This window comes from Odocoileus virginianus, chromosome 6 (genome assembly GCF_023699985.2).
Source record: "Odocoileus virginianus isolate 20LAN1187 ecotype Illinois chromosome 6, Ovbor_1.2, whole genome shotgun sequence".
Classification (NCBI taxonomy): Eukaryota; Metazoa; Chordata; class Mammalia; order Artiodactyla; family Cervidae; genus Odocoileus; species Odocoileus virginianus.
This window is the reverse complement of record NC_069679.1, coordinates 5,377,334-5,405,039: the sequence shown is the minus strand read 5'-3', so window position 1 is coordinate 5,405,039 and position 27,706 is coordinate 5,377,334. Positions and strand designations below refer to the sequence as shown.

General features: G+C 38.8%; 1 protein-coding gene across 2 annotated transcripts; it reads left to right on the top strand.

Moving 5' to 3' along the window:
* Positions 1 to 24,077, top strand: SPG21 (SPG21 abhydrolase domain containing, maspardin). Of its 2 annotated transcripts, XM_070468625.1 has the most exons (9): positions 1 to 91; positions 3,881 to 3,967; positions 6,614 to 6,775; positions 15,431 to 15,511; positions 16,429 to 16,574; positions 18,417 to 18,525; positions 19,203 to 19,310; positions 21,323 to 21,463; positions 23,393 to 24,077. In XM_070468625.1, the coding sequence occupies exons 2-9, from the start codon at positions 3,905 to 3,907 to the stop codon at positions 23,507 to 23,509; spliced, it is 927 nt and encodes a 308-aa protein (XP_070324726.1). In that variant the 5' UTR covers positions 1 to 91; positions 3,881 to 3,904; the 3' UTR covers positions 23,510 to 24,077. The 2 variants fall into 2 exon arrangements, with proteins under 2 accessions (XP_070324726.1, XP_070324727.1); XM_070468626.1 differs by lacking the exon at positions 15,431 to 15,511.
* The last annotated feature ends 3,629 nt before the right edge of the window (positions 24,078 to 27,706 follow it).

Sequence of the window (27,706 nt, the reverse complement as noted above, 5' to 3'; positions counted from 1 at the left end):
CGGGCCCCAGCAGCCTCCGAGGCCGGCCCCCTTTCTGAAGGGAAGAGCTGCCTTGGGAGGAGGGACAGGGACCTGGGGGCGGCCACGGCAGGTGAGGGGTGGGAGAGGTCCTGGGAAGCGGGGGATGTGGGTGTATGATGTGTTTGTGGCCGCAGGTGAGAGTGGTTTGTAGTGAGCACGGCTGCCTCTCTCGGTGTGACTTTGTGAGTGTGGCCCTGAGTGGGTCGGTTCATGTGACCGTGCACGTGATTGCACGTCCCTGTGTGTGTCTAAGGGCGAGTCTGAGTTCATGGGGGTGATCGGAGTGCCTGTGACCCTGCCTTTGTGTGGCTGTCACCAGTGGGACTGGAAGAAGGTGGAGATGTGTGTGTGGTTCGCCTGGGGTCGGGGGTCGGGTACTTGACCTGGACATACTCCTGTAATCCCATCTTGGGGCTACACTGCTGCAGCCCAGGAACGCATTTTTCCTATAAACTTTGAAGAACTCTGATCAGACTAGTAATTTTGGAGATTGCACCTCAGCCTGAAAGTGATAAATGCCTTTGTCATTGCTGCGCACGGGCCAGGTGTGAGGAAAGTGGCAGGGCTAAGCTGTCTCACTTTCCTCTTCTCCTTGTCCTCAGGAGTCCTAAATTCTGCATTTATGTTGCTTCTTTGTCTCCCCCTACAATGTTTCAGCTCGTCTTGGCAGAGAGCTTCAAGAGACTGAGGAGTAATTGAATAGCTGTGTGCAAATTTCCTAAAGCTTTAATACTAAGACAGGGTACAAGATGAGATGTGACCGTCGAAATGTCAAGTAGTCAGATTTTCCTCCCATGAGGTTTAGAAAATAATAGAATAAGTTTCTGAAGATAAGGATAAATCTTCCCCCCAGGAAACCTAAGAAAAGAATAGCTCTGTATTGGTGTGGTGAGATATGGAGACTTGCATTAAAAAGCCAGTGGCATCATCCAGAAACCCTTAGGTTCTCTATTTCGCTATTGCTTGTGTCAGTAAGAATCATAGATTGTCCATATGTAGATCATATATGATTGAGGAAAAGGATCAGAAAACCTGTGACTAGTTAAACTGGTTAGATGACTTAAACATTTGTAAAGGTGATTTCATTGGCTGTGAATCGGCAGGGTCTGTTGAAATCCTGAGGGATAAGTGGACTGTAAAGTGGCTGGTTCTGGTGAAACCTTGATGGAGAAGTGCATATAATTCTTGGTGCACACTCAAAACTGGCAGTTCTATCCTGGAGCAGCACAAGGGCCAGAGAGGACTGAGTGTTCCCAGAGAGACTCTCTGAGAAGGGGGTTTCCCTGAGCAAGATTAAGGGAAAATTCCTGCCACCCATTTCCCAGCAGCATGAACAGGTGCTTTTGTTTTGGGGAAGAATTGTGGGAGATCAAATCAGCGTTGAGCTCCTGGTCCACATTCTTTCTTATTTAATACCGATCAGTTGGGTCACAGTCTCAGTGAACCTTTTTTTTTCTTTCCATATGCAGAATGTTCCCCTTGTGACTTGGAAAAGTATTCCCTTGTAGTGGATGAAAGAGAGCTAGGAGAACAAAATTCCTTTTCATACCACTCACAGCTGCTTTCTCTTTGCAGCAGTTTTTTCCCCCACTTAAATGTCAGTTGGTCATATGCAACATTTGGTATCTATCTTACCTTTCATGTACTGCCAAACTAGCACAAATGTTCAAGTCACTTGCTTCTATAAAAATTTAGTCAACGTTCAGTGGAATCTCTCCAACCAGTGAGATTAGTTATAAAATAAATGTTATAATATTGGGTGGTTGTGGCTAATACTGAAGACTGTGGTAAGGAACCTCTTTCTACTTACTCCTGAGGGAAGAAGTGAATGACAGTGAATGTGTGTGCCTGTGTACAATGTGTGTGTGTATATTTGTATGATAGTTTGGTTTGTATGTTGCAACTGATTCCAAACTATGAATAATTTATTTTATCCAAGTTTGGTGAATCTAGAAGCAAAATTTCTGACTTTAGTTAACTAAGGTGTTTTGAGTAGGTGTTTTGTTCTGATCTGTTGAGTAGGGATTTTTTTCTAAGCATGTTTTTGATACTTCCTCCTGTAGAATGGTGATTGTTTATAGTAATGGTATACTAGAAAATGTCTTGATGAGGCAATAGTTAGATGACATAGGAATAGTTCAAGTCTGTCCAGGTAGAAAATTTTCCAGAATTAACTATATGTGCTAGTTGCTTTCAGTTAAAAGCAGTGACCAGCTTAGAGAAAGGCTATAGTTCAAATGGCTTCAGTTTTTTTTAACATGTTAATATTTGTTAAGAGAAAATGGATATGTAAAGAATGATTTTCTTTATTTTAGTATGAATAAGAACTACATCCATGCACATTGATTGTATAATACTGGCTGATGATTTTCTTCGTATTTTAGAACCACTGAAGATTTCAATAAACTTTTCTAAGAACCATCCCAGCCTTGAAAGAAAAGACCAATTATTACAGTGTCAAGGTTGTAAACCTAGTTTAATATTGGATGTCTACATTTACCATCTCCTTGGGGCTCAGTTTAGTAACCCCCAAGGCTAGAGGCAACAGTTGAGATTGCTGAGTGCCCTGTGTCTTGAGGGAGCAGATGTGGAGGGCCAGAGAGGAAGAGTCATTGACTTAAGACCCCCTGGCACCTGACCAGCCCAGAAAAGCCCTTCTAGGTTCTTGGTTCATGGTCAGCCTAAGACTTAAGTCCTAGGGTCTCAGACTCATCCTAGCCCTGCTAGGGAAATCCAGGTTTGTGCTGCAATAGAGGACATGATGCAAAGGAGCATTTGAGTCCTTCCAAACCAACAGGTAGAATTTCTTCATTTGGCAATAAGAATCTGCAACAAGGAACTATAATTTTCAAGTTCCTGTTGTGACACACATTGATTTTTAAGCAAACAGGGGCAGCTTTAAGTTGAGGATGCCCGGCCAATGTAACACTCATAGGTACCCAGGTTAAAAGGGATTCTAGGATTGACTAGTTCGGCCTGCTTAGGATGCAATCATTCATTTAGTCAACAGATAATGCCTGCTGTGTACAAAGCACTATTCTGCATTTTAGAGAGAGAGTAGTGAAACAATATTAGATGAGAAAATAAGTCCCCAAAGGGTCAGTAACTTTTCCCAGGTCATAGAACTATAAAAGCTGGAAATCACTAATCTCACAGTAGAAGACCACCTGTTTTTTAAAGGCACATGTTTTATTTTGTTGCCTTCAGGAATGTTCTGGTACCTTATCATGGATCTTTCAGAGTACATTATATCACTTTTACCACATCCATATGAACAGCAAGTTTTCCCTGTATTTTGCATTAAAATCTATGTGTGTTTCTGAAGCTGTCTTCTCCTAGAGTTAGATTTATGGAAATTTATGAATTTATGAGGAAGCAGGCTTACATGAACTCCTTTCTCTAGTGTAGACTGTTGCCTAGAATTCTGTCAGACAGGAACATCTTTATTAACATAGATTCTTAAGGTTTTGTTGAAAGACAGGTTATTCTACTGCATTTGGAGTCATGTAACTAGGACAGGTAGTCAGGTGTCAGAAAAGACTGTCCTGTGCCTGGTCCTGGTTTTGCAATAGCCTTGGGATCTTGGGTAAGTCATTAACATTTTCTAGACCAGATTCCTCTTTTGGAGGAACTAAGGGGGTTGGAATAATTCTCTCTCAGGGTACTTCTTGCTTGCTCCATGATTATAGGATTTCACCAATTGTTTTCTGTAGTTTTAGTCTATGCCGACAAGGTAAAATGGCCCATTTCCTCGGTTTTACCTTTTAAAGTATTGTTGGTAGAACCAGACCAGACTCTACATTTAGTTCTGATGTAAACATGAATTCTTGACGTGAAACATCACATGCTTTTATTTCAGGGTTAACCTCCATTTCAGCTAACCATGGGAGAGATTAAAGTCTCTCCTGATTATAACTGGTTTAGAAGTACAGTCCCCCTTAAAAAGGTATGTATGGTTTTACTACACCTCTTATTTGCAAAATCTTGTATTGTTTTTCATGTGTGATTTAGACATTATGTCTTAGTAGTGTTTGAGAGTAAAGGTTATTGCCAAATATCACGACTGGATTGCAGAACATAACGTTCAACCCCTTCCCTGTCAAGTACAATCAACTTTTGAGACTCATTCAAGAGTAAAAGCGAGAATAACTGTACTCATTATTTTACAGCTGCTTTTACATATTCAAGCAAGCAGGAATATGAGTACTTCCTTATATTGGTGGAAAGCGTAAGTACAGTTAAGTGGAAAGCAACTGTACAGTTAAGTGCAGTTAGATTCTATTAGAAACCATTTTCCTGTTCATCAAGATTGAAGATTTACATTGTAGATCCTCTCTTTGCCATAATCTGTACTCATTCTGCCACAGTCATCTTTTAGAAACTTTGCCTGGGTTGTTCAAAGACCCTAAACACTTATGTTGAAGTCTGTTGACTGTGAGTCTCAAATTTAATCCCAAATGCTTGGGGATCACACTGATAAAAGTTGTGTCAGAATAAAATCTTTGCTGATCCCCTTGCAGAAGTATTAGAGTACTATGATCTGAAGATCATCTGTGTTTCTGTTAAAGTTGTTTTGTCAGGGTAGATAGCTGTGGAAGTAACATGCAAGTTTGAATTAATAACAGAGTTACTCTTCCTATAGAAATTTGAGGTACAGTTTCCACATATAGACAGAATACCTTCCACTGTGTAGGAAGTCCTCAAATATCTTAATTATTTAAACAGTTTAACAAAGTGGGTAGTGGTGTGCCCATTTTACAGATGAGAAAACCAAGGTTCATGGAGGTTAACATGTAAAGTCACATAGTCTAGTAGAGTTTGGGTTAAAATCAAATCATCTGGCTTCAAAGCCAGAGCTACTTGGCAGCTTAGCAAAGGGAACCTGCCTTTCTTCTTGTTACCCCGGGAACTACTGCCTGCACTAGAAGAAGAATTGCCCCTGGAGCCCCTCTGCCTTGTCCCATCCCCTCAAGTAATTCACAGGGGCTCCCTTGATGAACTCACTCAGCAAGCTAATCACTAGACCCAAAGCAACACAAACTTATCAAAATATACTTGGAAGTAGTTGTAGGAAGTAGTTTCCTTGATGTAGTGTTCTCCTTTGGTCAGTTTGGTCCAAAAGTGATGAAAAGTTTGCTTGAAATTTCATAGTGCTAGATTTTAATTTCAGAAATCTGAATATCATATCTCATGTTTTATTACTAGAAGGTTGGAATCTACTGTATGCACTATCAAAGGTCACTAAGATTTTTTTTACTACAATCACAGCAAAAAGAAACATGAAAAGCAAAAATGTGAGTGGCAGAATCCAAAGGGCAAAAACATAATCATGAGATATACTGTCACTTGTGGAAGTCCAGAAAACATTGGATAGGGCCCTCTAGACTTTGCCCTGCCGTGTTTGTCTGCTACGTGACTCCAGTTAGCATGCTGCCACCCACACTGACACCATAGGCCCCACAGCACTGCCAACTTGGAGCTCTCAGAAGATGCAACCTTCACTGGTGGTCCAGTGATTAAGACTCCATGCTCCTAATCAGGGGGGCGTGGATTTGATCCCTGGTCGGGAAAATAAGATCCAGCATGCCACATGGCATGGCCAAAGAAGAAAAAAAATAGAACCTTGAACCTTTTAATGTAAAAGTAGGATAAGTATTGATTTGCATTGGCAAAAGTTCAAGCAGTTAATGTACTTTTCCAAATACCACCAAAAAGTCAGCCAAAGAGAACGAAAATTACCTATCATGCAGTGCATACTGTAGATAACACTTTTGACACTATTGAACACTCGGTATCTGCCAGGCTCTGTGCTGAACACCTGATTTGTCTCAGCTCATGTAATGCTCATCTTTTCCCCTTACTGGGTCAAAAGCCACTAAATGAGGAAGGTTTCTGATGACCTTCCTCCTCCTCATCCCCTTTTCCCAAAAAATCTGGTTTTTCCCCTCACCTGACTGGATGGTTTGAAATGCTCTCCGGGGACAGTGACACCTACACCCGCCTCGTCCCTCCTCTCTAGCAGAGCTCTCTGTCCCAGAGGCTTGGTCTAGATCAGGCTCCTGAAGCATCCCACGCGTGGTCCCATCTCTATGCGGTTTCTCCCCAGAGCCTGGAGTCTTTTCTTTCTCTCGTCTCCCCTTTCACATACTAACCCTGCTGATCCCAGCCAGCCCTCTGGGCCAGCACTGGAGAATGACTGCAAATTGTTCTCCTCCTACATACGTGCATGCACACACACAGCCAGAAATATGGGGAAGAATTAAGATGCCATGTGCAGAGTTTACTGTTTAATGGTAAACAAAATAAACTTCAAATAATCATGACTGGAGAGGAAAATTCCAAGCTGAGAGGAAAAGGAGCTGTCGGGAAAAGTATAAAGCAGTTCCATGGACGATGTCAGTTCTGAAGAAGGAAGAGGAAACAAAGCTGTTTATTATATGTACTGGTCTGGTGTGACCCCCACGTTAGTGTGTAAACCACCAAGACAGTGGTATTAAAATTGTCAGCAAAATTACAGTGTCGAAATAACTATTAATATGTAAAATCAAATCCATGAGATTTTTCATTTTCTTCTTATAACTTTCCCCTCCAGATTATTGTGGATGATGATGATAGTAAGATCTGGTCGCTCTACGATGCAGGCCCCAGAAATATCAGGTGTCCGCTCATATTTCTCCCTCCTGTCAGCGGAACTGCGGATGTATTTTTCCGGCAGATTTTGGCTTTGACTGGATGGGGTTACCGGGTTATAGCTGTAAGTATTATTGATCTAGGATAACGATGCAGGTCCACACTTTCTGATTTTGTGTGTGTGTGTGTGTTTCTGTTTCTGAATATAGTAATGGGTGTGTTTCTTATTGTAAAATGCTGTTTTTCATTTTTTAAATGTGAAAGGGAGTTTTTTGAAGGAAGGTGGTGTGGTTTGAAAACAAAAGGAGGCGCAGAGGAGACAAACCTTTGTTGAAGTTTTCTCTACCCTCAGCTTGAACGTGCATTTCCTGAATAAGTCTGACCAGTAGGAAGCACTGTTCTTGTTTATAGATAAGGAAGCTTCGGTCTGGACATTTTAGAGATGGCTGAGGGTCACACAGCCAATAGACAGCAGAGAGAGAACCCAGCTCAGTCTTCTGACCCCATTTCCTCCCCACTTTTATTCCATCACTGCTTGGGAGCAGCAGAGGGGACTGAAAGCTTGCTTTACTGTGAGTCTTTGACAGGTGAGGTGAGGTTCATTAATTAGCTCATATCCTTCACGTTTGGTTAAGAAGTTTTTTGTTTCTAATTGTTATCACTGAGTTTGGTCTAAATTTAGTTTTGCATTGATCGTTCTTTAATCTCCCTCTCTGGGAGGAGGGCATTTGGTGGCCGTTGCTCACCAAAGAGTGTTTGGCACACCTTGACTAGGTCAGGATGGTGGACTTCGGTTTCCTAACTTCCCCGAAGCAGAGGCCCTGGCCTTGGAGCTGGCAGTTGTTTTCTGGGACCTAGAATGTTAACACGTGAATGGTACTCCCCATGGGAGTGCTGCTGTTAGTATACATTTTATTTACTGCCTAGAAGAGAGACAACGTGTACCAGGGCCCTTCTCTTAGAAGGAAACTGAAAATTCCACTGGGGCTGCCACCAACTGGGGTCACACAAGATGAGTGCAGTTCCTCTTCCTCCTGATAACCCTGCTCTTTCTTGAAAAAACTAGTTACTTTCGGCCGCCTACTGACTTTCCCCCCAGGTCTTGTCTTCTGCAGCTAAATCTCTCCGGATTCTTTAACCATTCCTCATATGGTATGTTGGAAGCCCTGCCACGTAATCTTCCCTTGTTCTGGGTTTTCAGTAATCCCTCTCTGTGGACAGCATTCCAGGAGAGGAGGGTGGTAGCAGCCCTCATCCTAGTCCTTTGCAGCTGAAGTGGTGACAGTTTCTGCCTAGGTGATCGCTGTTGGTCAGCCAGGGAGAGGGAGACTGGGCTAGCCCCCCAGCTGTCTGTCTCACTTTTGAGCATTCTTCAAAGCAAACAGCATGGTCTTTGTTCTAAACTGACAGGGCACACAGCCTTGCCTTTTGCCTGGATATTTCTTCTTGCCCTCAAGCTTCCTGATGTGGGCATTCCCTATTTCTTAGCTAGATAAAGAATCAAGGAAAAAGACAGCAGTGTCTTCAAAATCACTTCGTCCTTGAGATTTGATCAAAATGCCAGGAGATTTCTGAAATTTTACTAGACATCTGTTAGTATCTAGCAGTTAAAATGGAGAAGGCAATGGCAACCCACTCCAGTACTCATGCCTGGAAAATCCCATGGAGGGAGGAGCCTGGTAGGCTGCAGTCCATGGGGTCGCTGAGAGTCGGGACACGACTGAGCGACTTCCCTTTCACTTTTCACTTTCATGCATTGGAGAAGGAAATGGCAACCCACTCCAGTGTTCTTGCCTGGAGAATCCCAGGGACAGTGGAGCCTGCTGGGCTGCTGTCTATGGGGTCGGACAGAGTCGAACATGACTGAAGTGACTTAGCAGCAGCAGTTAAAAATGCATGGATCCTTTTTTCATTTACATTTTTATTGAAATAATAATAGATTCACATGCAGTTGTAAGAAATAATAGAGAGATACCCCTTATATACTTTGCCAGTTTCTCCCAATAGTAACATTTTATAAAACTATAGTAGAATATCACAGCCAATATTGATGTTAATATAATCCACCAGCCTTGTTCACATTTCCAGTTTTACTCATACTCAATTGTTTGTGTGTATATTAAGTTGTATACAATTTTATCACCTGTCTAGGACACAAATTTTTTTAATTTAAAATTTTTATTTTATATTATAGTTGATTTACAATGTTGTGTTAGTTTCAGGTGTATGGCAAAGTGATTCAGTTATACATATATCCATTCCTTTTTCAGAATTTTTTCCCATATAGGTTATTACAGAATATTGAGTAGAGTCTCCTGTGCTATAATACATCTATTTTATATGTAGCAACACTACTATGTATGTGTATATGTTAATCCCAAACTTCTAATTTATCCTTCCCCCAACCTTTCCCTTTTGGTAATGATGTTTATTTTCAAAGTCTGTGAGTCTGTTTCTGCTTTGTAAATAAGTTCATTTATATCATTTTTTAAAATTCCACATATAAGTAATGTTGTATGATATTTATCTTTCTCTTCCTGATGTAATCACTTACTATGATAATCTCTAGGTCCATGATGCTGCAGATGGCATTATTTCATTCTTTTTTATGGCTAAGTAATATTTCATTGTATACATGTACCACATCTTCTTCATCCATCCCTCTGTTGATGGACATTTAGGTTGCTTCCATGTCTTGGCTATTGTAAATAGTGCTGCATTGAACATTGGGGTGCATGTATCTTTTTGAATTGATTTTCTCCAGATATATGCCTATGAGTGAGATTGCTGATTCAAATAGTAGTTCTATTTTTAGTTTTTTAAGGAACCTCCATACTATTCTCCATGATTGTACAAATTTACATTCCCATCAGCAGTGTAGGAGGGTTCCCGTCTCTCCACACCCTCTCCAGCATTTTTTGTTTGTAGACTTTTTGATTATTGCCATTCTGACTGATGTGAGGTTATACCTCATGGTAGTTTTGATTTGTGTTTCTCTAATAATTAGCAGTGTTGAGCATCTTTTCATGTGCTTTTTGGCCATCTGTATGTCTTCTTTGGAGAACTGTCTATTTAGATCTTCTGTCCATTTTTTTATTTTTGTTTTTTGCTGTTGAACTATGTTAGCTGTTTTGTATATTTTGGAGATTAATCCCTTGTCAGTTGTTTCATTTGCAAATATTTTCTCCCATTCTGTGGGTTGTCTTTTCATTTTGTTTATTGTTCCTTTGCTATGCAAAAGCTTTTAAGGTCCCATTTGTTTATTTTTGTTTTCATTACTGTAGGTGGTGGATCCAAAATGATATTGCTGTAACTTAAAGAGTGTTCTGCCTTTGTTTTCCTTGAAGAGTTTTATTTTTTTATTTTTTTTTCTTGAAGAGTTTTATACTATCCAGTCTTCGTTTAAGAAATTTTGAGTTTATTTTTGTGTATGGTTAGAGGATGTTCTGATTTCATTAGAATATTCTAGTGAATGTTCTAATTTCATTCTTTTACATGTAGCTGTCCAGTCTTCTCAGCAGCATTTCCGTTATGCATTCTTGCCTCCTTTGTCATAGATTAATTGACCATAGGCATTTGGGTTTATTTCTGGGCTTCCTATCCTGTTCCACTGATCTATATTTCTGAATTTGTGCCAGTGCCATACTGTTTTGATTACTGTAGCTTTGTAGTGTAGTCTGAAGTCAGGGAGCCTGATTCTTCCAGTTCCATTTTTCTTTCTCAGAATTATGTTGGCTATTTGGCATCTTTTGTGTTTCCATACAAATTTTTAAATTCTGTTCTGGTTCTATGAAATATGTCATTGGTAATTTAATCGGATTTCATTGAATCTGTAGATTTCCTTGGATAGTATAGTCATTTTAACAATATTGATTCTTCCAATTCAAGAACATAGTCTGTCTTTCTGTTTGTTTGTGTCATCTTCAGCTTCTTTCAGCAGTATCTTATACTTTTCAGAGTACAGGTCTTTTGCCTGCTTAGGTAGGTTTATCCCTAGATATTTTATTCTTTTTGATGCAATGGTAAATGAGATTGTTTCCTTTTTTCTTTCTGATCTTTCATTATTAATATATAGAAATTCAGCATATTTCTGTATCTGCAGAAATAAAAAATTTACAGATTTTTGTATCCTGCAGCTTCACCAAATTTGTTGATGAGCTCTAGTAGTTTTATGGTAGCATCTTTAGGATTTTCTATGTCTAATAACATGTCATCTACAAACAGTGACAGTTTACTTCTTTTCCAGCTTGGATTCCTTTTATTTCTTTTCCTTTTCTAATTGCTGTGGCTAGGACTTCCAAAACTATATTAAATAAAAGTGGTGAGAGTGGACATCCTTGTCTTGTTCCTGATCCTAGAGGAAATGCTTTTAGCTTTTCACCATTGAGTATGATGTTAGCTGTGGGTTTGTCATATATGGCCTTTATTATGTTGAGGTAATTTCCCTCTATGCCAACTTTCTGGAGAGTTTTTATCATAAATGGGTATTGAGTTTTGTCATGAGCTTTTTCTGTATCTGTTGAGATAATCGTGTGTTTTTATTCTTTAATTTGTTAATATGATGTATCACACTGATTGATTTGTGAATATAGAAAAATCCTTGAACCCTTGAGATAAATCCCACTTGATCATGGTGTATGATCTTTTACTATATTGTTGGATTCAGTAGTATTTTGAGGATTTTTGCATCTCTGTTTATCCATGATATTGGCCTGTAATTTTCTTATTTTGTGAAATCTTTGTCTGGTTTTGGTATCAGGGTGATGGGGGCCTCATAGAATGAGTTTGAGAGTGTTCCTTCCTCTGCAGTTTTTTGGAATAGTTTAAAAAGATAGCTGTTAACTCTTCTCTAAATGCTTGATAGAATCACCTATGAAGCCATCTGATCCTGGACTACTGTTCATTGGAAGTTTCTAAATCATAGTTTCAATCTCTTGTAATAGGTCTGTTCATGTTTTCTGTTTTTTCATGGTGCAGTCTTGGAAGATTGTACCTTCTAAGAATTTGTCCCCTTCTACATTGTTCATTTTATTGGCATATAGTTGCTTGTATTAGTTTCTTATTATCCTTAGTATTTCTGTTGTGTCCATTTAATTCTCCTTTTTCATTTCTAATTTTATTGATTTGAGCCCTCTCTTTTTTCCTTGAGTCTGGCTAGCTGCTGCTGCTGCTGCTAAGTTGCTTCAGTCGTGTCCAACTCTGCAACCCCACAGACAGCAGCCCACCAGGCTCCCCCGTCCCTGGGATTCTCCAGGCAAGAACACTGGAGTGGGTTGCCATTTCCTTCTCCAGTGCATGAAAGTGAAAAGTGAAAGTGAAGTTGCTCAGTCCTGTCGGACTCTTTGAGACCCCATGGACTGTAGCCTACCAGGCTCCTCCCTCCATGGGATTTTCCAGGCATGAGTACTGGAGTGGGTTGCCATTTCCTTCTCCTAGTCTGGCTAGAGGTTTACCAATTTTGTTTATCTTTTCAAAGAAACAGCTTTTAATTTCATTGACATTTTCTATTGTTTTCTGTCTCTATTTCATTTATTTCTTCTCTGATCTGTATGATTTCCTTCTTTCTACTTACTTTAGATTTTGTTTTTCATTTTCTAGTTACTTTGGATGTAAAGTTAGGTTGCTTGAGACTTTTCTTGCTTTCTGAGGTAAGATTGTATTGCTATGAACTTCCGTCTCAGAACTGCTTTTGCTGTGTCCCATCAGTTTTGGGTTATTGTGTTTTTATTTTCATTTGTCTCTAGGTATTTTTTGTTTCCTCTTTGATTTCTTCAGTGATCCATTGGTTGTTTAGTAACATACTATTTAGCTTCCACTTGTTTGTTTGTTTTGCTTAGTTTTACAGTTTTTTTCCTTGTAGTTGACTTTTAATCTCATAGCGTTGTGATCAGAGAAGATGCTTGATCCGATTTCAATTTTCTTAAACTTACCAAAGCTCACTTTGTGGCCCAGGATGTAATCTGTCCTGGAGGATGTTCCATGTGCACTTGAGAGGAATGTATATTCTGCTTTAGGATGGAATGTTCTATAAATAGCAATTAAGTTCATTTGGTCTAATGTGTCATTTAAGGTTTGTGTTTCCTTATTGATTTTCTGCCTGGATGTTCTGTCCATTGATGTAAGTGGGGTGTTCAAGTCCCCCACGATTATCGTGTTCCTGTTGATTTCTCCTTTAAGCAATTGCCTGTATATTGAGGTGCTGCTACGTTGGGTGCATATTTATTTACAATTGTTATATCTTCTTCTCAGATTAATCCCTTGATCATTATGTAGTGTCCTCCTTTGTCTCTTTTAACAGTCTTTATTTTCAAGTCTATTTTTCAAGCCCTGATCTTGTTTTTAATCCATTCAGCTAGTCTGTGTCTCTTGGTTGGAGCATTTAACCCATTTACATTTAAGATAATTATTGATATGTATGTTCTTATTGCTGTTTTGTTAATTGTTTTGGATTTGGTTTTATAGGTCATTTTTTCCTCTTCCTCTTTTTTTCTCTTCTAACCACTCCAGTATTCTTGCCAGGAGAATTCCATAGACAGGTTGTCTGGGGCTACAATCCATGAGGTCACAAAGTCAGACATGACCAAGTGACTAAGATACTTTCACTTGTGATTTGATGACTATCTTAAGTGTTTTGTTTGGATCAGGTTTTCTTTTCGGTGTGTATCTATTGTAGATTTTTGGTTTGCAGTTACCATGAGGTTTTGATATAGTGTGCTCTCTCTCTATATATGTACACACACACACACACACACACGCGATTGTTCTAAGTGCTGGTCTCTTAATTTCAAATGCATTTCTAATGTCTTGCCTTTGTACTCCTCTTCTCATGATTGCTGGGTTTGATATATTTGTGGATGATTTCCTACCTTTTACTGTATGTTTGCCTTTACTAGTGAGCTTTCTCATTTGTAATTTTCTTGTTTCTAGTTGTGGCCTTTCTTTTTTTTCTAGAGAAGTTCTTTTAGCATTCATTGTAAAGCTCATTTGGTGCTGAATTCTCTTAGCTTTTGCTTGTCCATAAAGCTTTTGATTTCTTCACTGAATCTGAACAAGAACCTTGCTGAGTAGAGTATTCTTGGTCGTAGGTTTTTGCCTTTCATCACTTTGAATATATTGTGCCACTCCCTTTGGGCCTGGAGTACCATCGTTACTCTGAATTCTTTTTCAGGTAGAGTGCCTATCTCCGCTTCATTTGTTCTTTTTGGTTTTTATCTTGGAACATATTTCTTTGAATATCATTTTGTCTAATTTTCTGTGTTTGGGGCCTCTGTTCCTCAGGTGCCTCTTTATGGTTTTTTCTTTGGGGATAGGCTTTTTTTTTGGTAGGCTTAAGCCTTTTTTGTTATGGTTGTTCAGCATTTAGTTGTGATTTTGGTGTTTTCATGAGCGGAGGGTAAGCTCAAGTCCTTCTACTCCGCCACCTTGTCTCCAGGTGTCTCCTTTTCCCCCTTTGAGCTTACAGTCTCTCTGCTGTGAGTGCCAGATGCAGAGGCCTTCCACCTGGCACTTCAGGCCAGAGTTCCTAGAGTGAAACCACCACACTCAGCACCTCAGCTCTGGGACACTCCTTAGGGCACAGACATTTTTAAATTAAAGGATTCATAAAAATGTCATCTCCTTTCTTTTAGGCTATCATCTGACTCAAATTCTCAAATTTTTGCTAGGAAGAGTTTGTTCTCCATCTGGAAAGTGGAATTGTATCCATGAATGGAATGTTAATAGTAAAACTAACATTTTGCATCATATCTGAAATTATCCCATAATTTACATGGTGTTTTCTATCCCAATGATTTTGTCATTAGCCAAATGAATCTAAGTGATTAAAATAGCAAGCCTTTAAGATGAGTCTTACATTTATTAAAGGGCTCTCTTAGGTGACAAGCCTGAGTCCCCTAGAAAGAAGTTAGTGACTTATGTTTCTTTTTCTTCATTATTGTCAGTGTTAATGGGTTACCTAGGGTCAAGCACCAGAGAAGGCAATGGCACCCCACTCCAGTATTCTTGCCTGGAAAATCCCATGGACAGAGGAGCCTGGTAGGCTGCGGTCCCTGGGGTCACTAAGAGTCGGACATGACTGAGCGACTTCACTTTCACTTTTCACTTTCACACTTTGGAGAAGGAAATGGCAACCCACTCCAGTGTCCTTGCCTGGAGAATCCCAGGGACGGGGGAGCCTGGTGGGCTGCCGTCTATGGGGTCGCACAGAGTCAGACATGACTGAAGTGACCTAGCAGCAGCAGCAGGGTCAAGCACCTGAAATGCTTGATCACAAACAAAAGTACTACAAGAAGTCAGATAGAATGACTGAGTCAATAAAAGTAGAGGAACAATTTTATTGAATACTCCCTTAAAGAAGTGCTACCAGAAAGAGAGGAAACTCTCCTTAGAAGGATTTCTAGTTCTGAGCCATAATTCAGAATGAAATTTGTTTAAAGGGAAAACAAAATTTTCTTACTTGAATAGTTTCTGCTCTGTTCACCCTTGAACCTCAGAGTTTCTTAGCTGTTTGGAAAGGAAATTGGTGTGAATTGAAATTGTTGTATATGTAGTATCACTAGAGTGTGATTTTTATTTTTATTTTTTAATTGTTCTGTTAGATAAAATTGGAATTTTGAAGTCTAGGATAAGATGAGAGCTTACTTTCCCATGTTTTGAAAAAGGACCAGGGATTGAGCAAATGATAAATACTGTTGTGAGAGCCCTAAATTTTTCAGATACAAATGAGTTGTGTTTTACCATTACAGTTTTTAAAATAAATTTTAAAATTGTTATATTTTAGTTGCAGTATCCAGTTTATTGGGACCATCTTGAATTCTGTGATGGATTCAGAAAACTTTTAGACCATTTACAATTGGATAAAGTGAGTACCTTGAAACTAGTTACTCACATGTGATTTTGATGCAACATTTACGTCATTGTCTGGTGTTGTCTTTTATTTTTTAATAACAGCTCTTTTGAGCTAGAATTCACATACCATACAGTTTACCCTTTTAAAGTGTATAATTCACTGGTTTTTTAATATATTCAGAGATATGTGCAACCATCACAACAGTCAATTTTTGAACATTTTTTCCACCCCACAAAGAAACCCCATACTTAGCAGTCACCACCCTTCTTCCTCCCTGGAACCCTGTCTGTGGATTTGCCTGTTATGGATATTTTATATAAATATAAAGATGTAATTTGTGGTCTTTGTGACTGGCTTTTTTCACTTTGCACAAGATTTTGAAGGTTCATCAATGTTGCAGAGTCTATCAGTAATTCGTTCCTTTTTTTTTTTTAATTCATTCCTTTTAATTGTTAAATAAAATCCCGTTGTATGGATAAAACACATTTTATTTACCCATTCATCACTTGATTTATTTCCATTGGTTAGTTATTATGAGTGATGTTGCTATAAACATTCTTACACAAACTTTTGTGTAGACAGATGTTTTCAGTTCTCTTGAGTACATGTCTAGGAGTGGAAATACAGAATTACGAAATTAAAATTTCAGTTTTCTTAAACAGAAACTGCAAAGTAGTTTAATTTTCTAATATAATCTGTGAATAATATTTTTTTAACTAATATAACATATGCACCATTGTATTTTTTCTTGACAAGGTATAGACATTGCATTTAAATACAGTATTTCCTAAACTTCTAACTGCTGAAAATATTTCAGACTAATGACTGGTGATAACATTATATTCTGTGGTTGGTGATAATTAAAACAATTTTTTGATACTTCATGATCAGTCATTGTTTTTAGGATCCTTGTGTTTGTTTCCAATTAGGTTCATCTCTTTGGGGCTTCTTTGGGAGGCTTTTTGGCCCAGAAGTTTGCTGAATACACTCACAAATCTCCCAGAGTCCATTCCCTCATCCTCTGCAATTCCTTCAGTGACACCTCTATCTTCAACCAAACATGGACTGCAAACAGGTAAGAATGTGAACATTCGACCAACAGTTTTGTTGTTTTCAGTGGAATTGAAAATGTTGATGTTTGGTTTTTTGAAGCATTATGGAGGGAGGGGCCACATATATTTTTGTCTTCTGAAACCATCCTGGCTTTTAGCATTAGAAACAGTCACCCTTGCAAAGGAAAAGAATTGGAAGAATTCTAACTTCAGTGGTTCCTGTTACTCTAAATCATCATCTGGCTTGTTTAATATAGTTCGTATGCCTTTACAGTTTCCCTTCAGCGCATATCTCACTGATACTGTGTTCTGCTTGCTCCACTTAGTATTTTCTGTACAGAGTTCTGTGTAATGACTGTTACAGTTTTTTAAAGGCCTCTTCGGCTTCTCTCAATTTTTCACCAGGTTCTACTGTATCTTTGTGTGTAAATTACTTTTGTTCCTCTCTTTCTGGGTTATTTCCTTGAGATAGGTTCCCCGAAATGGAGAGACTGTTTAGTTCGCCTGGCACTTTCACAACATTAGTCTGCTTTTTAGAAAGATGGAAAGGGCAGAATGCTTTGCAAGGCAACCAATGGGGGTACCTGCTATCTCTTAGCCATCCCTTCATTGATTTTATCATTTGAATTAGTTTTATAGATGTTTAATGGTACCTTAAAGCTGACTTCACCATATTTCTTTCATTGCTAGCAAGGCTAGACTCTACCCCCCAAAAGCAGCCTATTGACTTAACTTACCTGAGTGATCAGATTGGTTTTCATAAAATGTTCTAGGTAAACATTGTTGGTTTTCACAACTATTTACTATTGTATTCTGATTTCTTTAAAAAATGTTTCCTGATGTTTTCTCACTTGTTTACTCAGCATTTGTGTATCAATTTCTTGTATGCATTAGACAGATAGTTCATGTCCAGATAATGCACAAAAAGTCATTCTTTTTGATGATTTTTTCATGTTGTTTTGATTGTCAGAAGCCAAGACTTCCCCCACTTGGTGCTCTTGCATATCAGGAATTTTTTTATCAAATCTCTGAGTACTTACTATGAGGCACACAGAGGCTTCAGGGGTGAACAGAGCCAAGAGGATGACCCCCCACCCCACCACGCAGACACAGAAAACACCCAGGCAGCATCCCCTTTAGAAGTTAAGAAGCTGTTGGGATGGGCTGGGGTAGAGAACTTAGATCACTGAAGGTGACTGAAAGTAGGCCAACTGGTCCTTGTGAGGGGAGTTTACTGAGAATGTACATCAGAAGGTGGTCTGTACCTTTTATAAGTCATTTTCAGCATAGGTTTAAAAGAATTCATGTTTACCCTATATAATGGCTCCCAATGTAATTAATGGAGTAAACCCTAACTAAAGATCACATATAGAAGTACATGAAGATTGAATTGCCTTGAATTAGCCCAAGAATCCACTAGTAGCAATAGTAGATATAATAACTCTGTGATTTTACTGTTTCGAAATCTATCCTTTAATGTTAATCAAAAGGTGATTTAAACCTTAAGGTTGATATGGTAAGTGTTCAGTTCTCCATAAGTAGCTTAGCCATTGAAAATAAGACTAACTAGAAAATAAAATCTTGAAATTATCAGAATGTCTATCTCAGTAAAGGCATTTTAAAATATTACTTATAATTATTCCAAATCCTCAAAAGTTTGATCACATGAAACCATAACTCTTTGGGAACTTGAGAATGCATTTATAAAAACTACATGCTTCAAAACTAGCTCTTTGAAGGAAGCAACTAAGTTTTTTAAATCTCTAAATCCCAAATGCCTAGCTAATACAGAGCTTCATATTGAATGACTACTTGCCACTCATGTAAGTTTAAATGATCAGGTGTTTTTTGTTTCTTTTTTACAGCTTTTGGTTGATGCCATCATTTATGCTTAAAAAAATAGTTCTTGGGAACTTTTCCTCTGGCCCAGTGGACCCTATGATGGCTGATGCCATCGATTTCATGGTAGACAGGGTAAGGATCATGACCGTGGGGAGGGGACACCTTGTCCTGTGAATTTTCATGTCTCCTTGGTTCCTGAGAAATACCTGTCTCGCTCAGTGTGTGTTAGAGGTGTTTGTTAACCATTTTTCCATATTAACTTTAATACATCCAGATGGATATTACAGCTGCTGAGTAATTTATCAGAATCATTTGGGGATATTTAAAAAATACAGATTCTAAGGCTTCACACGAGACCTTGAACTGGAATGCCTGGCCGAGGGCTCTGGGAATCTATTTTTACCTCACTCCTCCACTTCTAGCTTCCCAGGCCAGTGTGATGGAGCGGGTTTGTAGATGTGCATGTAGGAACTACTGGATAGATGATTTCTTCTGAGGCCTCTTCCAGCTCTAAGATCACTGAAATGTCTCTCTGTCTTCACCGAGCTTATGGGCTTGCTGCCCACAGGCGCCTGGTTGAAGAGGCAGCTCAGGTTGAGGGCTGTGGAAGGCCAGGCGCCCAGAAAAGAAAAACATCACCACTTCCAGGGCCCAGTTATGGTCTCAAATACATTGTGTCTCCCCAGTGGTTAACTTACTGGCCTCACCACACATAATGCCACCTTTATAAATAGGATATTATCTGTGGATCTAATGTAAATGTGAAAAACAAAATTTTGAAAAAACTTTACCTGTGTTTTTTCCTGCAGCTGGAAAGTTTGGGTCAGAGTGAACTGGCTTCAAGACTTACCCTGAATTGTCAAAATTCTTATGTGGAACCTCATAAAATTCGGGACATCCCTGTAACCATTATGGATGTAAGTTTTCTTTCAGTAAAACAGATGCTTTACCTTTTTTATATGTATATGTCAAGATCCACCTTACAAATCATTGTACGATTTTTCAGTGTTGCTTCAAACACTGCCTTGAATTTGTTTTTACCACCTGCCCCCCACACAGCTTTCTCAATTTCAAAAAAAATCTTTTATTGCTTATCCTGTATTTTTCCTGGAAGGAATAACACCATTGAAATAAAAATGAATTTAAATAAACATGGTAGTCCTTACCCATTTTGGTTTGCTTTGCTATTCTTTTAAAGCTGTTACTAATCTGGGCAGCAAAAGGAAGGTGCCAGAATTCCATAAAGTCTAGTTAACACAAAAGCTTGCTTCTTACATGTTTTTTAATTGTAGTAAAATATACATAACAAAATTCACCTTTTAAACCATTTTTAAGTGTACAGTTCAGTAGCATTAAGTATATTTATAGTGTGGTCCAACTGCCACTATTACCCATCTCCAGAACTTTCCATCATCCCAAACTGAAACTCTGTACCCATTAAATAATAACTCTTCATTCACCGTTCCCCCTAGAGACCCTAGTAACCTTTGTCCTACTTTTTGTCTCTATGAATTTACCTGTTCTAGGTACTTCGTGTAAGTGGAATCATATAAATATCCTTTTGTATCTCGCTTGTTTTACTTAGCATATTTCCAAGCTTATCCATGTTAAAGCATATGTTAACAGTATCCAGTTATTCTCCAATTAAAAATAAATTTAAAATTTAAAAAAATCGTTCCCTTTTCCAGTTGGATAATATTGCATTGTATGTATATACCACAGTTTGTTTATCCTTTCATCTGTTGATAGACATTTGAGTTGTTTCCACCTTTTGGCTATTGTGAATAATGCTGCTGTAAATATTGGTGTGCAAATACACATTCAGGGTCCTATTTTCAGTTCTTTTGGGTGGTGCATACCTAGAAGTGGAATTGCTGAATTATTTGATAATTCTGTTTAACTCCTAGAGGAACTGCCTTATCATCTTCCACAGGGGCCATACCATTTTACATTCCCATTAGCAGTGCATTAGATCTCCAATTTCTCCATATCCTCGCCAATATCCTTGTTATTTTCTGTTTTTTTTTTTTTTTAATAGTGGCCACCCTAATGGATGTGAAGTGGTATCTCACTGTGGCTTTGACTTTTTATTTTAATCATATAGCTATTCTGTCTCACAATAGATTTACTCCTAAATGCAAGTAATATGGTATTTAAATTAAGAACTGATTTTTATCAGGAAATTATTCTGAACATGTACAATAACTTACCATTTTCTACTATAATTGCTACTTTCCAACATTTACCATGACAGAGTAAGCTTGTCAGTACTCTCAAAGAAATATATGGTCTTCACAGTACATTTGCTCTGCCTGCACTTTCAAAGTTATGTTCACCACTTAAGTTCATGGTCACTTTAGCAAGGTGGAGATGCACCTTTCTTTATTTTCATGTTTTTTGTTTCTTTTATATGAATAATTTTTGCACAAGTTGAACATAAATTTGTATGAGTATTATAAGATTCTTGAATCACATATTGCAAACTTCCAACGGTGGCACCCCCAGGAAAGGGTCTGGACTTTTTATCTAATATTCTTAATTTTTTAGATAATTATTTTCACGGACCATATCATACATATAACTGTTTTTAAATTAATACTAAGTTCTTTTGGGGTCTCATGATCTTTTTGAAATTGGTATTTTCAATGATTGTTTGCTATTAATGTTCTGTTAATTTAATTAACTATCTTTGAGAACAAATGAAATTCATGGTAGAATTTTTTTCCCCTAAACAATGCAAAAGACATTTAGCAGTAAAATCTGTGTTTTTTACTTTGGAGTTAGAGTCACTAGGAATGAGCAGAAGGGGGTGGCCCAGGCTTCAGAAAGGTTCAGCCACATCTCCTGAAAGGAGTGCTTGGGGGGACTCTTTGCTTAAGGTGAAAAGAACACATTGAAATGACAGTTTTGTCCTCATATTCTTTTAAAGGTGTTTGACCAGAGTGCACTTTCAACTGAAGCTAAAGAAGAAATGTACAAACTGTATCCTAATGCCCGGAGGGCTCACCTTAAAACAGGAGGCAATTTCCCATACCTGTGCAGAAGTGCAGAGGTGAACCTCTATGTACAGGTAGGCCCTAGGTTGGAACCCAGAGCACTTTGCATCCAGAGTCTGTGGTTTGAAACATAAAGCTTTTTGGTGGTGGTGGTGGAGAGAGAGAACTACAGAATTCTCTGTAGGAATGAAACACTGAACTTGATAAAGGTGGTCTCCATGAATAAGTTATAGAATTCGAGCATAGTAGAGACACCTGGGTGACTATCTGCCCACTCTCCCTTTTCTGTGAACCACAGGCCTGAACTCACACACTGAAGTAGCCATTTGGTACCATGGAACCTTGGCTCCCAGATGGAAGGAATTCAATCAGAGCAGGACACCAGACTTAAAATGGAGTCAATCTGAGTCCCATGAAGTGACTTCTTGGTCTAATTTTAATGCATTAAAACACACACACAATCTAACATATACCACCTCTTCAAATACCTACCTAAACTGATATTAGAATAGTGGTGAGAAATGGCTGCATTGCAATTTGGCAAATAGTATCCAGAGCCTTAAAAAACCAGTCATGCTTTACTCAAACTCATGTCCATTGAGTCAGTGATGCCATCCAACCATCTCAGCCTCTGTTGTCCCCTTCTCCTCCCGCCTTCAATCTTTCCCAGCATCAGGGTCTTTTCCAATGAGTCAGTTCTTCAAATCAGGTGGCCAAAGTATGACATGCTCAGGACCAGCAAATTCCATGTTTATGATTATGTACAATTTCATACTTCTTTATATAGTAAAAAGTATAAAGGCACAGATAGTTCAAAGTATTTTACAATTTTAAAATACATAGAAGCATGAAGACCAATTAATTACAGGTTCAGGAGAGGAATGTTGGTAATTCAGACTAGAGAATTGGGTGCAGTAAAAAATTTGATTCAGGATAGATTTAAAAGTTGGAGGTAACAGGATTTTCTGGTGGCATTTGATTTTGGCTGTGGACCTACTGAATTTGAAATACCTGTAAGGAAGGAAAAAGAGAATGAAAGAAAAACTGAAATAATAGAACCATGCTGTTACAATTCTGAGAAATTATTTTTAACTGATAAATCTGTGCTAAGTCACTTCTATCATATATTCAATCTTGTAATAAATTCTATGTGGCATCCACAAAAAAAAAAAAAAAAAAAAACCAGTCATGTTCTCTGATCCTGTCATCCACATGTGGCTACAGATCCTAAGGAGAGGATTGTAAGTACAAAACAACCTGATTCCCAGAGACAGTCATTAGGATATTAGAACAGCAGAGGATGGGAAGGACCTGATTCACAGCAGCAAAGAAGGGTGAACACGTGCTTGAGAAGCAGCGTGCCGCAGTTTAAAATGTTAGTGAGAATATGTAGCTGCCCAGAAAGACTGGTTACATAATGGTTTTTGACATTTTTGTTTTCTAATTTTCCTCTAGTTAGTATGTATTACTCTAATTTTTTAGTGTTTATATATTTATTTTTATTGAGGTATAATTGGTTTTTTGGGCTTCCCTGGTGGCTCAGATGGTGAAGCATCTGCCTGCAATGCAGGAGACCCACGTTCGATCCCTGGGTCAGGATAATTCCGTGGAAAAGGGAATAGTAACCCACTCCAGTATTATTCCCTGGAGAATTGCATGGACAGAAGAGCCTGGCAGGCTATCGTCCACAGAGTCGCAAAGAGTCAGACACAACTGAGTGACTAACACATACATAGTTGGTTTATGTTAGTTTCATGTGTTCTATGTAGTGACTCAACATTTTTAGATTACAGATTATATTCCATTTAAAGTTATTGTAAGATATTCACTATATACCCTGTGATGTACAGTATCTCCTTGTGGCTTATTTTATACGTGGTAGTTTTTACCTTTTAAGCCCTCACCCCAATCTTGCCCCTCCCCTGAGTACTCTGTAATTTTAGAAGTAGAAATTATTAATATATGACAGTGATGTCTAAAATAATCATTCTGCACTTCTGCAGATACATTTGCTTCAATTCCACGGAACCAAATACGCAGCTATTGACCCGTCGATGGTCAGTGCCGAGGAACTCGAGGTGCAGAAAGGCAGCCTTGGCATCAGTCAGGAGGAGCAGTAGCTGTTAGTGACGAACGGTCCAGCGTGTTTGTACAATCAGCGACGTCAGTGCCCGCCAGTCGGCCTCTCTTCGGTTGGTCAGGTTCACCGGTTATCACTGTGTTTGGAACTAGGACTGATGGTCATCTTCGTGACAGGCGGCAGCTCTTCTAAGCCAGTGTAACTATTTCCTCTTAAGTTTTTTTAGCTTTTGAACTTAAGTACTTTTGGAGACTCCCATTTTAAGAACTGTGAAAATTTTGCTACCAAAAGTATTTACCCACTATGTTCTTAATTGTTAATTTCTTGGTTTGGAGGTTTTGTAGATTTTTTTCCTTTTCTTTCTGTCTTCCTTTCTTCCTATTATTTGCTGTAAATCCTGCACAGCCACGTTCTGTATCAGCACATTTGTTTTTTTATGCTTTCTTGGTTATAACAGTTATTAGAGTGCCAAGGCCGTCACCCACTGTTTGCTCTCCTGCCAATCAACTACTTCTAATTTCCAGTTAAGCCAGTTGTTTTTAGTTTTGGCTGTTGTCTTTCTACCCATTATAGTCTTTGGAATAAAATTTCAATTTCAGTGAGTTGAATTTTATGATTTTATGATTTTTATGGCTTTTATGATTATTGCAGCTGCCAAAAGGGCTGCCTACACATAGGACTCTGAGAAACAGACCGTGGTGTTTGCCAAACCTGTGTAACTTTTGGTAAGTGACTTAATCTCTCTAAAGCACACTTAGCTCATTGTTAGATTACAAAAACAGTCATTTACTGAGCTGCTGCTCTGGCAAGGTACTTTTCATACCTGCTTTTTGCCCCCTCAGTGGAAAATTTTAAACACACGTAGAGAAAATAGTATAATGAACTACATTCCCATCAGCTTCAAAAATTATCAACTCATGGATGGTGTGGCATCATCTCTTACCCACCCTCACTTTTTCACACATACTTGTATCACTGGATTATTTTAAGGCAATTTCTGATATCTTATTTCATCTGTAAAGATTTTTCTGTGTACCTCCAAGAGATAAAATAATGCCATTATCACACTTTAAAAAGTTCAGCAATAATTCTTTCATACTAACATCTAGTCAGTGTTCCTATTTGTGATTCCCTCATAAATATCTTTTAACAGTTGACTTGTTCTACTTAGCTTCCAAAGTTCACGCTTTGGAAGGATCAGAACTGACCAAAAAGATCCTCCACGACAAAAGATATTAAGAAGAAATCACAACCAGATGGGTAGGAGGGGCACAGTTGCGATATAGCCAAGTCCCATACCCCCAGGTTGGGGACCCACATACAGGAGAACTATCACTGCAGAGGTTCTCCCAAAGAGGGTTCCAAGCCCCAAGTCAGGCTCCCCAGCCCAAAGGTCATGCACTGGCAAGATGAGCCCCCAGAGCGTTTGGCTTTGAAAAGCCAGCAGGGCTTACTTTCAGGAGTGCCGGGGGGCTGGGGGAGATAGACACTCCACTCTCAAAGGGTGCACACAAAACCTCACATGTTCTGGGCTGCAGGGCAGGAGCAGTAATTTGATAGGATCCTGGGTCAGACCTCCCTGCCTCTTAAAGTTTCCTGGAGCGTCAGGAGGCAGCTGCAGCTCACACGAAGGGCATAGACACTGCTGGCAGCCAGTCTTGGGAGCTCGTTCTACCACCTGGACACTGGTGCTGGCAAGTGCCATCGTGGAGCCCTCCTCTAGCCTGGCCCTGGTTCAACAGCCTGCATGCCCCACTGCTGGGATGCCGTAAGCCAAGAGTTGAAAAATATACTAGAGGAAATCAACAGTAGAGTTAATGCTACAGAGGAATGGATCAATGAGCTGGAAGATGAAGACGTGGAAATCACTGAAGCTGAAGAGAAAAATAATGAAGACAAAGAGACCTCTGTGGCAACATCAGGTGCACTAATGTTCGCATTATATAGAGGTCCAAGAAGGAGAAAAGAGAGCTGAGAACATACTCAAAGGCATAAAAGCTGGAAACTTCCCCAACCTAGGAAATGAAACAACCAACCAATCTAAGAAGTGCAGAGTCCCTACAGGATTAACCCAAAGAGAAACACACCAAGACACATTGTAGTCAAAATGACAGAAACTAAAGAGAATATTAACCCCTGACTGACTGGAGGATTTTTGTAGAAACTAACACCTGGGGCTGTAATATGTCTCTGGTCAATAATTTGTTAAAAGCAGCAAGAGAAAAACAGTGACATAAAAGGAAGTCCTATAACGCTATCAGCTAACTTTTCAGCAGAAACTCCACAGGCCAGAAGAGAGTGGCATAATATACTTAAAAGGTATGAAAAGGGAAAACTTACCACAACCAAGAATACTCTACCCAGCAATGCTGTCATTTAGATTTGATGGAAAGATAAAAGCCTTATAGGAAAACAAAAGCAAAAAGAGTTTATATCACCAAACCACCTTTACAAGAAATGTTAAAGGAACTTCTCTAAGCAATAAAAGACCACAACAAGAAACACAAAAACTATGAAAGGAAAAATCTCACCAGTAAAGGCAAACAGTAGAAGTAGGAACTCATTCTCACAGAAAGCTAGTAGGAAGAAGGTTAAAACACAAAAGTAGTAAAATCATCTACATCCACAATAAGCTATAAAGGGATACACAAAAAAATTAGACGTAAAACATAATATCAAAAACAATAAATGTGAAGAGAGGAGAGTACAAATACAGAGTTGTTAAAAGGCACTGAAAATTAAGAGATCAGCAACTTAAAACAGGGCTTTCCTGGTGGCTCAGATTATAAAGAATCTGATCCCCTAGAGAAGGGAATGGCTACCCACTCCAGTATTCTTGCCTGGAGAATTCCATGGACAGAGAAGCCTGGTGAGCTACAGTCCCTGGGGTTGCAAAGAGTCAGACACATCTGAGTGACTAACACTTTCACCTTATAACAATCATATATATGTACATGTGTGTGTATATACATACATACATACATATGCAATGTATATATTTATATAAAAAACAATTGCTATATAAAACCCTCATGGTAATTACATACAAAATCTATAATAGGGCTTCCCTGGTGGCTCAGTGGTAAAGAATCCACCTGCCAATGCAGGAGACACAGGTTCGATCCCTGATCTGGGAAGATCCCACATGCCATGGATCAACTAAGCTGGTGTGCCACAACTATCGAGCCTGTGCTCTAGAGCCCGGGAGCTGCAACTAATGAGCCCACATGCTGCACCTACTGAAGCCTGCATGCCCTAGAGCCAGTGTGCTGCAACGAGAGAAGGCACTGCAATGGGAAGCCTGTACGCCCTAACTAGAGAGTAGCCCCTGCTCACTGCAGCTCGAGAAAAGCCTGAGTAGCAGCAAAGACCTAGCACAGCCAAAAATAGATATTTTAAAAAATATCTATAATAGAGACACAAGAAAAAGGAATTCAGAACATAGCACCAGTCATCAAATCACAAGAGGACAAAAGAAACGAACAAGAAAGAACTATAAAAACAACCCAAAACAGTTACCAAAATGGCAATAAGAACATGTGTATCAGTAATTAAATGTAAGTGAATCCAATCAAAAGGCAGAGTAGCTGAATGGATTAAAAGAAAAAAAAAAGACCCATATATATGCTGCCTACAAGAGATTCACTTCAGATCTAAGTGTATACACAAACTGAAAGTGAGGGGATGGAAAAAGATATTCCTGCAAATGAAAATCAAAAGGAAGCCAAGGTAGCAATAGTCATATCAGGCAAAATAGACTTTAAAATAAAGACTCTAACAAGAAGTAAGTAAGGACATTACATAATGATCAAGGAACCAATTCAAGAAAAAGATATAATAATGCACCCAATATAGGAGCTCCTAAATACATAAAGCAAATATAAATGGACATAAAGGGAGAAATTGATAGTAACAGAATAATAATAGGAGACCTTACCACACTTACATCAATGGATAGAACATGCAGAGAATCAATTAAGAAACATTGGTTGATATGTTAGGCAAAATGAACTTAGTATATATATGTACAGACTATCCAATACAAAAATAGGAGAATACCCATTCTTTTTAAGTGTAAATGGAACATTCTTGAGGATAGATCACGTGCTGGACCAGAAAACAATCCTTGATAAACCTAAGGAAACTGAAATCATATCAAGCATCTTTTCTGACTACAATGCTGTGACACTAGAAATCAAGTTCAGGGGAAAAAAACTTGCCAAAAAAAAAAAAAAAG

Coding starts and splice junctions, on each gene's coding strand:
- SPG21 (XM_070468625.1), top strand. CDS start 3,905: ATGGGAGAGATTAAAGTCTCTCCTGATTATAACTGGTTTAGAAGTACA. Junction 3,968..6,613: donor GTACAGTCCCCCTTAAAAAG/GTATGTATGGTT, acceptor TTTCCCCTCCAG/ATTATTGTGGATGATGATGA. Junction 15,512..16,428: donor ACCATTTACAATTGGATAAA/GTGAGTACCTTG, acceptor GTTTCCAATTAG/GTTCATCTCTTTGGGGCTTC.